This window comes from Halichoerus grypus, chromosome 10, assembly GCF_964656455.1.
Source record: "Halichoerus grypus chromosome 10, mHalGry1.hap1.1, whole genome shotgun sequence".
Lineage (NCBI taxonomy): Eukaryota > Metazoa > Chordata > Mammalia > Carnivora > Phocidae > Halichoerus > Halichoerus grypus.
In genome coordinates, this window is record NC_135721.1 from 96,520,563 (window position 1) to 96,536,709 (window position 16,147).

Below are 16,147 nucleotides of genomic sequence, written 5' to 3' on the forward strand. Positions count from 1 at the left end.
TGCACCAGTGAGTGATGGATGAATGTGCTATTGCCAGAGAAGGGACGTGAAGCGCGTGTGCAGAAGTCAGAATTGCCCGAACTGGAGTTTTCGGTGTCTGCTGTCTTCCATCCATCTTGGTGTCTGCGAGTCTCCTGTCCTCCAAGCTAGGCTCACATCCCACCCTCCCTGGGCAAAGCCCACCCGCCGTGGTCATTCCCATTCTTTCTATATAGTCTGGATGATGGAGGGCTCTGGAATCTCTAGTCTTTGCTTGTCCGGGCCTTGTTGGGTGCTCTGTCCATGGAAGGTGCTCGGCTGACCTGTTGGATGCAGAAGGAAATGCGCTCCTGGCATGCTCACCTCTGCTGGGGGGCCAGGGATCTGGCAAAGCCCTGGTCAGCAGCCACTTCAGATCACCTTTTTGGGTCACTGATGGGCAGGGCTTCCTAGAGCAGGACTGGAAGCTTCCTTTCTTGGGGGGCCTAGGAGCTCGCTGGGGGTAAGTGCACTCTTCTCCCCACATGTTCAATTTGGATGTAAAACAGTAGCGGGTTACTTCCAATAACTATTGAAAGGAGTAACTGGTCTCTGGGTGAATTTCTCTTTTTTAAAAAAAAGATTTTATTTATTTATTTGAGAGAGAGAGAGTGCCACAAGCAGGGTGGGGAGAGGCAGAGGCAGAGGGAGAGGGAGAAACAGACTCCCCTCTGAGAAGGGAGCCCGATGCGGGGCTCGATCCCACCACCCTGGGATCATGACCCGAGCCGAAGGCAGACATTCAACGAGTGAGCCACCCACGCACCCCTCTGGGTGAATTTCTATTGTGATGAGCTGTGGGTTTGAAATCAGGTTTGTTGCTTGCTCTGGCAGAGGGTGGGGGAGCCAGCTGCTGTTGCGGCCCAGAAAGCCTGAAGAGATACAGAGCCCTCTAGGGCTCGAGCATGAAACCCAAAGCAGCCCTGTTCCTTAAATTTGTTTCTTAAATCTCTTTCTCCGGGCCAGTAGGGGTTCATTCATTCATCCCTTCATTTAAAAATTATTTACTGAGCACCTATTATGTGCTCAATGCCGAGAATTGTAAAGGAGTTTCTTAACTTCTGGCAGTTTTCTAGGATGTGTGGAATATAAGATCGACCTGCATTCTGCTTGAGTGTTACAGGATACGCTTCACGTGTGTGCTTCTGGACGTGGGCTGCATGAGAAATGGAAGCGATTTGGTTTGTTCAGGTGGTTGGATGGGGGTGGGGGGGATATTTTTTTCCATTTCAAGTTCCCGTATCATCTGCACACTTCGTGAACAGGAGGGGCTCTCTCGGCCCCCCTCCATGAGCCACCATTAAGGAAGTGGGGACATTTAACCTGGAAGAGAAAATACTGGGGCCAGAGCTGCTTTCAGACCCCCAAAGTGCCGTCCTCATGCCTCATTTGGTAGAATTTGTCTGTGAAGCCGTCTGGTCCTGGACTTTTGTTTGTTGGGAGTTTTTTGATTACTGATTCAATCTCCTTGCTGGTAATGGGTCTATTCAAATGTTCATTTTGGTCACACCTCATTTGGCGAGGCCTTAGACCGGTGACTCCCAAAGAGGTCCTGGGACAAGCAGCCTCCGTATCACCTGGGAACACGCTAGAAACGCAGGAGTCTCAGCCCTGTCCCAGAAAGGGAAACACCAGGGCTGGGGCGTGGAATCTGTGTTTTGATGAGCCCCCTGGGTTTGAGGACCACAACTCCACATTTTATTCAGTCGGGGCAGGTGTGGGGTGGGAGGGGCTAGGACTCTGCATTTCCTACAAGCTCCCAGGGGACGCAATTTGACTGTTGGCCCGAGGAGCACGCGTGAGGACCTGGTTGTACAAGGCAGTCAGTCTGTCTCTGGCTTGTGAAAGATGGCATTTGGGTATAGCCGTCCAACAAAACACCATGGTGCTGTGAAAAGGAATGAAACCGAGCTGTAGGCACCAACATAGAGAAATCCTCCAGATTATTTTGAAGCTAAAAAAGTAGATTTTGAAAATATCTTTGGATAAGTTTGCTTCCATTAAAGCCAGGATAGTAAAATCATCATAAATTCCATTTTTGTGTAAAAAAAAAATATTTAAACATTTTAAAATGTGAGTTTTAATTCAGCTACTTTTCAGTTGTTCAGTATATTTTTTTCAACAGCTAGCACATTATGGGGAAAAGAATAACCGTTTAAAAAATACATGAAAACATCTACATAGAGTGCTCGTCTTTCCTTTTGCCTCAAGCTCCAGGATGGCACTGTTGGGTCTTGTCCTTGTTTAAGATTTTGATAACTGGGTCCTGTGGATTTTTTTTAATGTGCTTCGATTTTTGAAATATTATCTCACTTGACTGATGAGTTTTTGGCATGCCCTTAAATTTTGCATCTCAGGCTCTGGGGATTCCCGTAGGGGATGGCTCAGCTGGCCTCTGGGCTCTAAGATGGTCTGACTGTGGGGGCCGCCCCCTATCTGTTCCCCGTACCCCAGCACAATACTCGCCCTTTAGAGCCTACGTTAGGTCTGACTTACATCAGTCCATGTGACTTTCTGCCCTCACAGTCAGGATGAGTGCTCTTAGTGGAAATAGGGAGGTCTGTGCTTTCATGAGGCTGAGCTCCCTGGTGGAGATGGCACATGGGAACTCTCCATCTAGAAGACAAGCCCCACTGGTATTAGCCCATTGCTAAGGCCAGCATGAGATCTAGTTTGGAAACGCTTTCATAACCGTAGCAGATGCCACCCATGTCCCGCCCACACCCCTGGCTCCTGCCATTTCTGGGCACACCCATCCATGTTGCAGCTGCCCACACCTGCAACTCTGCCTGAGAGTGTTCTTGCTGGCACAAGACAGGGAAGGAGAATCGGCATCCCCCAGGGACGGCCCCTGACAGGCTGCTGGAGTGGGGCGGGGGTGGGGGGAAGACCCTAGCCGTGAGGGGCAGGATGGCTCAGAGGTAAGTGTTCTACCTTGTCCGGTGGAAGTGGACTCTGGTCGCCCACAGCAGTGACCGCCTTGCTGTCCCCACCTTGTAGGGCTCCTTCCTCTCGCTGCCCCACCTCTTCACTCACCGACAGGCGCTGCTGGGATCTTTGTCACGGGGTCTGTTCCCAGGAAAACCACAACTAAAATAAAAACAAGGTTTACTCTGCCCACTATAAAATCAAAACAGTAAGGCATACAAGTGGGAAAGCCAAAACTCTTCCTCCCAAAGCCAGGTGGTGTTTCCTTGCTAAGTTTGCTTCGAACCCTTGTAGACATACTTTGTCTCCTGCCTTAATCATTTTTCTCATGTTGAATACCTGGTCAGGCTGATTTTTTTTCTCTCCCTATTTTTTCTACCCCTCAGCTCCTGGCAACTGTTTATCCACTCTGTTCCTATGGGTTTGACTTTTCCACACATAAGTGGTACCCCGCAGCATTTGTCTTTCTCCGTCTGGTTTATTTCACATAATGCCCTCACCGTTCATCCATGATGTTGCAAATAGCAGGGTTTCCTTCTTTCTCATGGCTGAATAATATTCCATTGTATAAATATACCACATCTTTTTTATCCATTCATTCGTTGGTGGACACTTAGGTTATTTGCATGTTTTTGGCTGTTGTGAATAATGCTGCAGTGAACACGGGTGTGCCGATGTGCCTTTCAGATCCTCTTTTCATTTCCTTTGAATATATATCCTAGATGTGGGATTTCTGGATCACGTGATAGTGCTATTTTTGATTTTTGGGAAGCCTCCATACTGGTTTCCATAACGGCTGTGTCAGTTTACATTTCCACCAACAGTGCACGAGGGTTCCCTTTTCTCCACATCCTCAAGGACCCTTGCTATCTCTTGTCTTTGATGGTAATCATTCTAACAGGTGGGAGGTGATTCATATTCTCCTGACCATCAACGGTGTGGAGCACCATCATGTACCTGTTGGCTCTTTGCATGCCTCCTTTGGAAAAAGGTCTATTCAGTTCCTCTGCCCAGTTTTGAACCAGGCGGTTTGGTTTTTTGCTATTGGGTTGTGCATCATGGTTTTTGTTTTCGTTTTTGTGCATCATGTTTTTAAATGGCTTCGTGGTTCGGAGGCTCTGGCTTGGCTGTGACCCACTGGTGATGTGTCTGCCCATCGACCTTACAGGCATTCGCCCCTATAAATGTGACATCTGCAACAAAGCCTTCACCCAGCGCTGCTCCTTGGAGTCCCACCTGAAGAAGATCCACGGGGTGCAGCAGCAGTACGCCTACAAGCAACGCCGGGACAAGCTCTACGTCTGCGAGGATTGTGGCTACACGGGTCCCACCCAGGAGGACCTGTACCTGCACGTGAACAGTGCCCACCCGGGCAGCGCCTTTCTCAAAAAGACATCCAAAAAACTAGCGGCTCTTTTGCAAACCAAGCTGATGTCCACGCGCCAGGGGAATGCCAACCTGAGTGAGGAGGAGGAGAAGTGAGGGGGGCGGAGGCAGCCTGAGCCGCCGCGTTTACGGGGATTTGGGGTTTTGAAGGTCCCCCGCCCCACTTGGGTTCAGTTCATCGCTCTGCCCTTCTGGGGCCTGAGCAAGGGGATCTGTTCTAAGGGTTGTTGATGATAATAGTGGTGTCTGGCGCCCCCCACCCCTCCGTAACCCACATCCTGTTGAACAGTCGAAATTAACAAAAGTTTGTGGGTGGTCATGATCGCCAGGAGGAGTTTTTTTTTTTTTTTTTCTTTCTTTCTTTCTTTCTTTCTTTCTTCCTTTCTTTATTTCTTTTAGGATTTTCACATGTGGAGGCAGAGGTGTTCTTAGAGAGACTCATTTTATGGTGCCTTGAAATAAACCACTTGCCATGCTACTCAAGCAAGGAAAATGAATTTTATTATTCCGAAAGAGTTTACAGGAATTATTTTAATAAATGAAATGTTCTTGTGGAAATTTCCTCATAAAAACAAAACAGAGCATTGAGTTCTAGCTCCCTGTTTAGGGCCTAATGTGTGACATTCGACTTCAGGTTCTTTGGGGTGGGTAATTTTGTATTGGTGGGTGGGTTCGAGGAAGCAGATCTTGAGCACTGGGTAGGAGGGCAGCTGAACAGGTGCCCCAAGGCGGATGGGCAGAGATGCCTGGGGTGGACGGGGAAGGTCACTCATGGATGCTTTCATCACTTTTTGTGTCCCTGGGGTCACTGTGGAGATGCTTCTGGCTTTCTGGGGCAGGGACTTGCTGGCTGCAGGCACTTGCCCCTCCCTTGAGTCTGGCCCTGGCGGAGAAGCTGCGAACTTGGGACCGGGAGGAATGCTGGCTGGCCTGGTGCATGCTGTGCCCTTGTGGGAGGGACAGCAGTCTCCTTCGGGGCATGTGACTGCTGAGCTTTGTGACCTTTGGCCACCCGCATCTCCTCACCTGGGAGGCCTGCCCCAGAGGCCCAGGCGGTTCACAATAAAGCAGACCTGAGACGGAGATCGGGCGAAGGAGAGGCAGGAGCCTCTGGGGATGAGAGGGGTGGCCAGGTGGTTTCCAGGGTCCTTCGGTGACTGGAGGGGTAGCAGGAAGGGCCCGAACGCTCGGAACCATGGTGGCCGAGAGAGAGATTTTCCCTAGTCTGGGGAGCTGCCTGAACAGACGAGAGTGCTGACCTACTCTACCCTGCGGTCCTTCGGCTGCCTTCCCCCGGTGCCCAGGGCCCCAGCCTCATTTCCACCCTGGAAGAGGAAGAAAATCTTGCGTCAGGATCAAGCCGCTTCTTGGTCTGGGGAACATTTGGGTGATGGTGCCATTTTCGTACTTCCTCCCTCCTCCCGCCTCTTCCTCTCCTTTCCTCTCCCTCCTCCCTCCACCTCTCTCCCTGCTTCTCTCCCCCCACCCCCCACCTTCCAATGTCCTCCTTTCCCACACTGTGGGCCAGGCATTATGCCAAGGTCTGGACAATTTCAGTGGCATGGCAAGTGAACATTTCTCTTGCAAGTCCACTCCTCTTTCTTTTCTTTCTTTTTAAGATTTTATTTATTTATTTGACAGAGAGAGAGAGATAGCGAGAGCAGGAACACAAGCGGGGGGGAGTGAGAGAGGGAGAAGCAGGCTTCCTGCCGAGCAGGGAGCCCAATGCGGGGCTTGATCCCGGGACCCTGAGCCGAAGGCAGATGCTTAACGACTGAGCCACCCAGGCGCCCCACCACTCCTCTTTCTTAATGGAGGAAATAAACCTTCTGTGGAGCCCCTATGATGTGGGGGCACCCAGCTTGGCACCCCTGGCTGCACAGCGTTCTCTGGAACAATCCTCAGAGCACTCCCAAGGGGGTCAGCATCCTGGTGCCCAGGCGCAGATGAGACAGCCGCAGGGGCCATCGGCTGGTGGCCGGAGGAAAGGGCCAGGAATCCTAACTCTGGTCAAAATCCCCCTTTCCCCCTCCCCACCCTTAAGAAAGGAAAGAACATCCTCCCACCTCCCCCACCCCTGGTTCAATTAGGACTATGCAAGAGGCAGGCATGAGACGAGGGCAGGCTTTGGGAGATCCTCACGCCTTTGGTTTCTCTGAATGGCAACACTCCGTACCCCAGAGCCATCCTGAAGGGTCACCGTGGTCCTAGGGGCTCTGCCTCGCGTGAAGGTCCAGGAGCTTGGTCTACGTGGCCACGTATAAGCATCCGCGGTGGCTGGGGATGCACTTGGGACCCGGAGCAGCAGAGTGGGATGTTGTGAAGGCCACATGGTGCAGCCTCCTGGGACAGCCAGTGCCAAGGCCTCGGCCCTGGCTGCAGGGGGCCAATTGCTGACATCCTGTCGTCTCCTAGCACTTGATACAGGGGAGAGTGTCTAGAAAGCATGATTTGCTCTCCACAGTGATCTGGGTAATTTTGACAACAAAAATGAGTATTCCTCTAATGGACGATCTAAATGACTAGCTGGGGCAGCTGGCCTGTGGTCTGGTTTGCACAGGGAATTGTGAACTAGCTGACATGATGTTCTCTTTAGGGATGGATTTTTAGTTATTGATTAAAAAATTTTTTTTTCTTTTTTAAAGTAAGCTCTATGCCCAACATGGGCTTCACCTCATGACCCTGAGATCAAGAGCCCTATGCGCCACTGATTGAGCCAGCCAGGTGGCCCTGGCACAGATTTTTATTAAACAGAACTCTTTTGGTTGCAAGTGACAGAAACTCAGTTTAAAATGACTTTATCAGGGGCGCCTGGGTGTCTCAGTTGGTTAAGTGTCTGCCTTTGGCTCAGGTCATGATCCCAGGGTCCTGGGATCGAACCCCACGTTAGGCTCCCTGCTCAGTGGGGAGTCTGCTTGTTCCTCTCCCTCTGCCCCTCCCTCTGCCCGCTTGGCCTCTCTCTCTCGGTCTCACTTTCTCTTTCAAGTAAATAAATAAATAAATTTGTTTTTTAAAGATTTTATTTATTTGACAGAGAGAGACACAGTGAGAGAGGGAACACAAGCAGGGGGAGTGAGAGAGGGAGAAGCAGGCTTCCCGCCGAGCAGGGAGCCCGATGCGGGGCTTGATCCCAGGACTCCGGGATCATGACCTGAGCCGAAGGCAGACACTTAACGACTGAGCCACCCAGGCGCCCCTAAATAAAATATTTTTTAAAAAATAACAAATAAATTAATTAAATTAAATGACTTTCCCAGGAGTGCCTGGCTGGCTCAGTTGGTGGAGCATGCAACTCTTGATCTCAGGGTTGTGAGTTCGAGGCCCACATCGGGTGTAGAGATTACTTAAAAATAAAATCTTTTGGGGCGTCTGGGTGGCTCAGTCATTAGGCATCTGCCTTCGGCTCAGGTCATGATCCCAGGGTCCTGGGATCGAGCCCCGCATTGGGCTCCCTGCTCAGCAGGGGAGTCTGCTTGCCCCTCTCCCTCTGCCCCCGCTCCTGTGCTCTCTCTCTCTCTCACTTACTCTCTCAAATCAATAAATAAAATCTTTAAAAAAAAAAAAAAAGTGGGGCACCTGGGTGGCTCAGTCGTTAAGCATCTGCCTTCGGCTCAGGTCATGATCCCGGGGTCCTGGGATCGAGCCCCGCATCGGGCTCCCTGCTCAGCGGAAAGCCTGCTTCTCCCTCTCCCTCTGCCTACTTGTGCTCTCTCTCTATCTCTCTGTCACATTAATAAAAAAAATCTTAAAAAAAAAATAAAAGAAAAGAATAAAGTAAAATGACTTTAACAGAAAAGAGAATGTATTGGCTGACAAATCTAGGGTTGTTCCGGCTCCAGGGATAGCTGGATCTAGGTGCTTAAATCATGTTATCACTCATCTTTCTCTCTGTCTTGTATCTGGTTTTCCTGAAGGTGACTTCTATCCAGGCAGGTTCAAGTGGGGATCTCATGGCCAACCATTGCTCTGGACTCCTGTCCCATAGTACAGCAGCTCAGCAGAAGAAGGGTTTATCTTTCAGCCAAAGATCTTGGGCTGATGCTTCTTGTCTCTAAGTGGCTCGATTTGGCTCTTGGTTTCACCCTGAGACTGTCACTGTGCTGTGGGAGATAGGGGGCGTGGTTGTCCCGGGCCTGAGCCATGCTCCTGCCTCTCCTGAAGTCAGGGTGGTATGAGCGGGCCAGCTACACCACTGGCTTGGGAGTAGGAAAGTGGTTCCCCAGCAGAAAAGCGGGTGCCGTGACCAGAGAGGAAATGGATGTTTGGCAGGTCTCCTAGCTAGGACAGGGCATAGCTGTTGTAACAAAGATTCCCTACAAATTCTGGGGCTTAAAGAAGAGAGAAGATTATTTCTCACCTAGCAGTTCGGGGTTGGTGGTGGTTCTCCTCATGCCAGCAGTCAGAGACCTGGACTTTTTTTTTAAAGATTTATTTATTGGGGCACCTGGACAGCTTCGTTGGTTAAGCATCTGCCTTCGGCTCAGGTCATGATCCCAGAGTCCTGGGATCGAGTCCCATATCGGGCTCCCTGCTCAGCAGTGAGTCTGTTTCTCCCTCTCCCTCTGCCCCTCCCTGCTTGTATTTGCACTCTCTCTCAAATAAATAAATAAAATCTTTAAAAATAAGATTTATTTATTTACTTATTTTAGAGAAAGAATGAGAGCAAGCGGTGGGGGGGGGGGGGCAGAGGGAGAAGGAGAGAATCTCAAATGGGCTCCACATTGAGTGCAGAGCCCAATGTGGGGCTTGATCCCATGACCCTGAAATCACAACCCAAGCCGAAATTAAGAGTCAGAGGCTCAACCGACTGAGCCACTCAGGCCCCCCAGAGACCTGGACTTCTTTCCTTTGTCGCTCTGCCATGCCCTAGGACACTTCTAACATATGCATGGTTGAAATGGGTCTCAGTGGGTTTTGGCTGGTAGGAGAATTGCCTTGCTTTGGGTTTCTCTGCAGGTTCTGAGGCTAGGGGTCAAGTTCAAGTCAACTGCTTAGGAGGCGATCCCAGGAAGCATCTGTAGTGGGAGTGGGGAAGTGTGATAGGAGAGAGCAGACAGCCAATAAAGGGAATATAATGAAGGAAGTTACTACTGTGGCAACCGGAGCTTGATCCTAGTGGGGATTTCCGGGAAACGGTATAGATGTGCCTCAGTGTTACCCTACTTGAGAGCATAGGAAACCATTTGTCCACTAACTCCCCATCCCTGGAGATTTAGTTGAGGGTGCTGGCATTGGGGCGTTCATTTCTGGGCTCTTCCAGCTTGCTCTGGCCAAGCATGCTTCCCTGTGCCAGCAAAAGGTCTTAGGCAGAGTTAACGGGGGTTGGCTGTAAGCAGGCGTCAGCACGGAGCCGATGCTGAGAGCTCAGCCGGGAGGTGCGGGGTGTGGTACAGGTCTGGTACAGGTGCGGAGGGGTCACACGCACTCTCTGAAGCTGCTGGCCCGGACACAGCACATAGCCCTTCCACTCCCATTCCAGGGTGAGGATTTTGCCATATTACCAGAGGGGCAGGAAAATGCAGCCTCCTCGGCCATAACACTCTTGTATGCCAGGACCAGGGAATGGATTGTGGTGGACGTCTCGAGGTCTCTGCTACAGCAGGCAAAGCCCCCTGACATTCGCCCTAGCCTTTGGCCTCCTCCCAACCCTGTTTGCCTGTCCTGCTCTCAGCCAATTGTCAGGAAATCCAGCTAAAGTGTCTGGGATCATGATTTCGGGGGAACTAGTTCTCAGGCTGGGGGCCTCGGGACCTTAGGTCCATGGGTGGTGGGCATAGAAATGCATGCACGAGTTATTGTCAATATTTTCTAGCCCTCTTTGGAAACCATGTACGAACTTGTACAAAGTCCGGCCAGCAGTATCTTCGCTTTTGGTTGGTATGAGGTCCGCACAGTGTGGAAACTCACGCATGTGCTTGTCAGAAGTGCCTACTGGTGGTGCATTTTGGAGAAAGGGATCTGTTATCAGTTCAGGTGGTTTATTTGGTTGATGTCTTAGGTTGAGTTTCTAGAAGCAGAGCCTGAGACAGGGATTCTGGGCTAAGTGATTTCTTTCTTTCTTTCTTTTTTTTTTTTTAAGATTTTATTTATTTATTTGACAGAGAGAGACACAGCAAGAGAGAGAAGGCACAAGCAGGGGGAGTGGGAGGGGGAGAAGCAGGCTTTCCGCTGAGCAGGGAGCCCGATGCGGGGCTCGATCCCAGGACCCTGGGATCATGACCTGAGCCGAAGGCAGATGCTTAACGACTGAGCCACCTAGGCGCCCCGCTAAGTGATTTCTTGAGAGAGGCTCTCAGGAGAAACCAGTAAGGAGGAGACGGAAACAAGTTACAACAGGAAGAAACCAGGCAAAGATGTGGGCTCAGCTGGAGTCTAGCCTCAGGTTGATCTCAGGGGGACTCTGGAGGGTGAATGGCACTATAGACGCTGGCCCTCTTTGAGGCCGGGGAACTAGTCATTGGCTTTGGGTTATCCCTGGTGGGGAGGGGAAAAGGACATGGCCACTGGGCTGTTTAGCTGCCAGTGTTCTAAGCAGCTGGGGGCTTAATCACAGGAATGGACTATTAGGGGTGGAAAAGCTTGAGGTCTGTAAGCTCTGGCTGTTTCTCCATGGATTATTTACTTTTTGATAAGGGACCTCTTTTGGAGCTAAAGGAGTGAATCGCTCACTGCAAATTATGTCGTGTTTTGGGGAGAAATAAAAAAAAATTAAAATGCATGCTGAGAATAGTCTTCCCTCCAAATCTGTTCCTCATCTGCCAAGCCTCTCTACCATCATAGTCAACCACTGTTAGCTTCTTGTGTAACTTTCTTTTTTTTTTTAAGTTTTTATTTATTTATTTAAGTAATCTCTACACCCAGCATGGGGCTTGAACTCATGATCCCCAGATCAAGAGTCTCATGCTCTTCCCACTGAGCCACCCAGGCGCCCCTTGTGTAACTTTCTTGAGTCTCTTTACTCATATATAAGCAAACAGGAATAGAATTATTGTTCTCCAGGTTTTTTTAAATTAGCAGATAGCATCATGCATACTGTTTGGAACCTTGCATTTTCCTTTTTATAATGCATCTGTTAGCTCTTTCTATAATCGGACAACAAAGTTCTCATTCTTCTTTACAGCTCTCTAGTATTGTGTGATATGCATGTACCATAATGTAGGTTATCCATCTTCTACTGATGGACGTTTATGCTGTTTCCCGTGTTTGTCTACTCTGAAGAATGCTAGGTGAGTGATTTCATATATACGTTATTTCACATACGTGCAAACCGATCTGTGGGATAAATTCCCAGAAATGTCATTGTTCAGGCTAAGGGTATAGCCAACCGTAACATCGATGGATACGGCCAGTTCACCGTCCCACCAGCCACATAGGGGAGAAGCCCTCTCCTCGCCACCCTGCCAACATCATTCGCTGCGGCTTGGGATTTGGGCCAATCTGATAGGCGAGAAATGGTTTCTCAGTGTAGTTTTACTTTACATTTCTCTCATTATGTGTGAGAGAAAGATGTGGAGCATTTTTTCAGGCGATTAAGGGCCCTTTCTGCGAATTGCCTTGAATGGCCATGTTTCCACTGAGTTGTTGGCCTCTTTTCCTGCCCAACTTCTAGGAGTTTGTTTGTTTGTTTAAATATATCAGGAAGTTTAGCTCTGTGATGGAAGCGGCTGGCTTTCCTCCCAGATTGTCATTTATCTTTCGATTTTGCTCATGCTGCTTTTCCTCGGCCAAACAGAAGTTTTGTGATTTTTATGCAGTTTGAATCGATCCGTCTTTTTCTTTTATGGCTGCGAGAGATTGAGTCGTCGTTAGAAAGGCCTTCCCACTCCAGGGTTATATCGGAATCCTGTCGTGCCTTTTTCTAGGATTTTAATGGTTTTGTTTTATCACGTATAAATCTTTGATCCGTTTGGACTGTTTCCTGGCGTATAGTGGGAGGTATAGATCCAACTTTATCATTTTCCAGATGGCTGACAAGAGATATTTTTTTAACAGGGAGCTTGTCCAAAACACACCAGAGAACGCTTTCTTCAGGAAAAGGTCGCGTGCCTCAGCAGAAGGTGTTGCAATTATAGTACGGAGCAGTTGTCTTTAATTAGCAAAGACTCGTTTGTTCAACAAGTATTTACCAAGTGCCCACTGCGTGCCAAGTACTTTTCTAGATACTGAGACTCGGGAAAAATAGACACAAGTACCTGCCCTCCAGGAGTCCCCATTCTCTTTCGGGGAGACACAAGAAATAAGCAAGTAAATGTATATGGTGTTAGCTGATAGAAAAATCAAGTTTATTTTTCAGTTACTATGGCTGTGTAACCAACAGTGCCAAAACTTAGGAGTGCTGTGGGTCGGGGCTTTGAACAGGGCACAGAACAGGGCGAGGGGCTGGCTTTTCTCTGCTCTCTGATGTCCAGGGCCTGAGCTGGAAGGCTTGAAGCCCGGGGCCTGCGAACCCCCTGAAGGCTTATTCACTCAAGCAGCTGGTGGTTAATGGTGGCTGTTGGCTGGGGCCTTGGTTCCTCGCCTTCTGGTCTCTCTGGGTGGGCTAGTTTGGGCTTCCTCTGGAGTGGTGGGTTCCCAGGGAGAAGGTCCTGAGAGACAGAGTCAGGAGGAGGCTGTGTCTCCTCGGAAGAGCCCACCTCCGGAGCCCTGCAGTGTCCCTTTGTCACATTTTGTCTGTTAGAAGTGAGTTCCTAAGGCGGGTCCATATCAAAGAAGGGGGGGATAAGACTCCCTTTTGATGCGAGGAGTGGTTCTAGAAGAGCTTGTGGGACCGTATGGATTGCTATGGCCATTGTTAGAAAATGCAGTCTGTCGCATCACGCAAGGAGGGCTGGGGTGCGGCTGCATAGGTGATGTTGGTGGAGATTGTTGGCGTTTTCTGTAGGGAGCAGGGACCTGTGACCGGAAGAAGCGAGGGAGCATGCGCTGTGGTTACCTGGCGGGGCGTTCCAGGCAGAGGGAACAGCAAAGGCAAAGCTCTGGTAAAGACCGAGGCTTTGCCTCTGAATGAATTGGGAAACCATTGAGAATTTTGAGCAGAGGAGTAACGTGATCTCACTTAGGTTTTAATGGCTTGCTGTGGCTGCTGTGAGAACAGATTTGGAGGTGGGAGGCACGGGTGGAAGTGGGAAGACCAGTTAGGAAGCCACTGCAAAAACCAAGGCAGGACAGGGTGAATGCTTGGGCCAGGGCGATAGTGCAGGAGGTGTGGAGAATGGCCGGAGGCTAGCTATGTACTTAAAAGTAGAGCCAACTGGGTTTGCTGATGAATTGGATGTGGGTTCATGGCCAGACCACACATCCTGGTTTGTCTGGGACAGCTCTAGTTTATGTAACGAATGACATGGCCCTCTAGTTATGAGAAGAAAGTGAGGAGTCAGGGACGTCTTTAAAGTTTTTGGCCTGAGCATCTGGAAGCATTATGGTGCCATTTTCTGAGATGGAGTGTCTGCACATCGCTGGTCAGGGAGGAATCAGAGACGTCAAAGGGTCTCATGAGCAGGAGGACAAGGTGAGTAGGTGGTGGGGCGTCTGGGGTGGAGGTGGAATGTGAGTGTTTCTTGACCAGAGAATGATGAATAAAGATGAATCCAGGAGGCTGGCCACCGTCCTCCGTGGCCGTGAGAAGAGCCCTGGACAGGCCAGTGCAGAAGTTGGGGCGTGAAGAAGAACTCCCACATGGAGAATAAGAAGGAGTTGCCTAGGAAAGGGGGGCATGTGGTGAGAGGTGGTGCAGGTGCTTTGAGTGAAAATCTTCCTCAGATAGGGGTAGCTCCTTATCTTAAACAGAGCACAGTGAGCACAGTCTGACCTTTTGGAAGGGACTTAGTCGTCATTCTACATGTGGCCTGTCATCAGACCACTTGTGGACATGGCTTCCGTGGCCCATGGGCCCCCATTGGGACTGCTCAGCTCTGCACCTTCTGGGTGCATTTGGAGTTTTCTGCCTCCCCTCGCTGGCAGGTGTCACTTTCCTTCTTGTCCTAGCAGAGGCCCTCCCTCTTTAATCCAGATCCTTCCAGGCCACAATTGCTCGATAACCGGCTTATTGAGCTCACTAGAATCGTAAAACAAGGGGCTGTCCTGTGACCTTTAGTCGCTATTGAGGCTGCTTTGAAGGCTTTTTTCCTTTCTTCTTCATTTCCCCTGGATAATTGCTGACTGGAAGGTAACTTCTAGATAAGCGCAGTCCAACTATAAAAGTTAGTTGGTTGCCAAATTAATTCAGTTGTTCAGTATTTACCAGGCACACGGTCCCCACAGGAGCCATGCGCTAGACCCACCCGATTATCATTCCTACAGCAAATACTAGCGGCGGGCCTGCAGATGGAACGGACAAAACCCCAGCGTGTTTCGAGTGTCCGTGCTAGAGGGAAAAGGTGGACAGTAGCTAAGAGAAATGAGTCAATGTCACGTATGTAGTTGGTGCTGAGTGGTGTGGAGGAATCATCGGGCAGAGAAGGCGCAGGGAGAGAGCGAGGGGAGGGGACCGCAGTTAAATAGTGTGATCCTGGGGGGAAGCCTTGACCCCCCGTCAGGACCCCAGCAGTGTTGGGATCAGGTGACCACCGTGGACGATGGCACATGGCATGCTTCCCATCACACTAACGGCTAGCTCCCAAGTCCCTTGGTAGGGCCTGCGCCGCTGAGGTGGTGTGGCCTCTAGCTGCCTATGGGTTCACTGCCTGGCTCATGCCACGGTGGACTCTACTCTCCTCACACACCCCAAGCATGCTCCCGGCTCAGGGCCTTTGCGTGCCCGCCGGTCGCTGCAGGTCTCACGTGTCCACTCTGTTCTGGTGTCTGCTGCCGTGTCCCACGGGCAGCGAGCCCTGCCTCCCAGTGCCCACCGCCCGGTGCAGTCCCCGGCACACACACACTGAATCTATGTCAGCCCTGGGACCCACTTTAACCCACAGAATGTGTCAGAAGGGAGGCCGTGCCTACTCTGGGCCTGAGCCTTGAGATGGCCTGGCCGCTGCTTTTGAATCTGGGGAGCCCTGGGTCGCCGTGGGAGAAGTCTGGCTACCCTGCTGGCAAGGCCAGGTGGAAGGGCTATCTGGACAGGCCACCCCGGCGGGGAAAGGCCCGGAGACTGCCTGCAGACAGGGCCCTGGTTATGCTGATGTCCCAGCGGGGCCCAGCCTTCTCCCGTCCCTCACTCACCAGACATGTGAGTGACTCGTCTTGGACGTTCGGGCTCTGGGAGGCCTCAGAAGACTACAGCCCCAGCGAAAATCCGTGGGGAACAGAGGAACCACCCAGCTGGGCCCGGTCAGTCCACGGAATCTTGGGAGGTAAGACAAAGATTATTGTTTGAAGCTCTTCGTTTGGAGGTGGTTTGTCCTGCAAGCAGTAGATGCCCGGAACATTCCCTGACCGCCCAGCACAAGCCGTGGTCTCTGTCCCTGCCCTGCCCCTGCTTTTCCTTCACCCCACTTCCCATTTGCTGACACTGATGTGTGCGTTTGTTCACTGCCGTCCCCCCCCTCCCCCCGCCCACTCTGATCTCTGCAAGGTGGGGAATCCTCGTTCTGCTCACTGCTGTATTCCTGGAGCTCGGGACAGCGCCTGGCTAGTCACAGGCGCTCCGTGAATGAATAACTCGTGAATGAATGAATAACAATGAATGGACGTGTTGAATGAGTATAATAAGTATCCACTCTTCTGCGATCAGAATGGCCTTGGTTTCAGAAGGGCCCTTTTCCTCTGAGGAAGAACAGCCCATCCCCAGTGTGTTGGGCCACAGGCTGGTCCGTGAGGTACATCCTGCCACTGACCTGGGGCATGAAATGGACACATTTTTGTTGAGCACTTT

The 16,147-nt window shown here is 50.6% G+C and overlaps 1 protein-coding gene across 3 annotated transcripts in view; it reads left to right on the top strand.

Moving 5' to 3' along the window:
* Nucleotides 1-4,815, top strand: part of OVOL2 (ovo like zinc finger 2) — a 28,939-nt gene extending 24,124 nt beyond the window's left edge. For all 3 annotated transcript variants that reach the window (XM_078056885.1, XM_036120496.2, XM_036120495.2), the window contains one exon: nucleotides 4,115-4,815. In XM_078056885.1, coding sequence (XP_077913011.1) covers nucleotides 4,115-4,428 — 314 coding nt within the window. In that variant the 3' untranslated portion in view covers nucleotides 4,429-4,815. The remainder of the gene's footprint in view (nucleotides 1-4,114) is intronic.
* The last annotated feature ends 11,332 nt before the right edge of the window (nucleotides 4,816-16,147 follow it).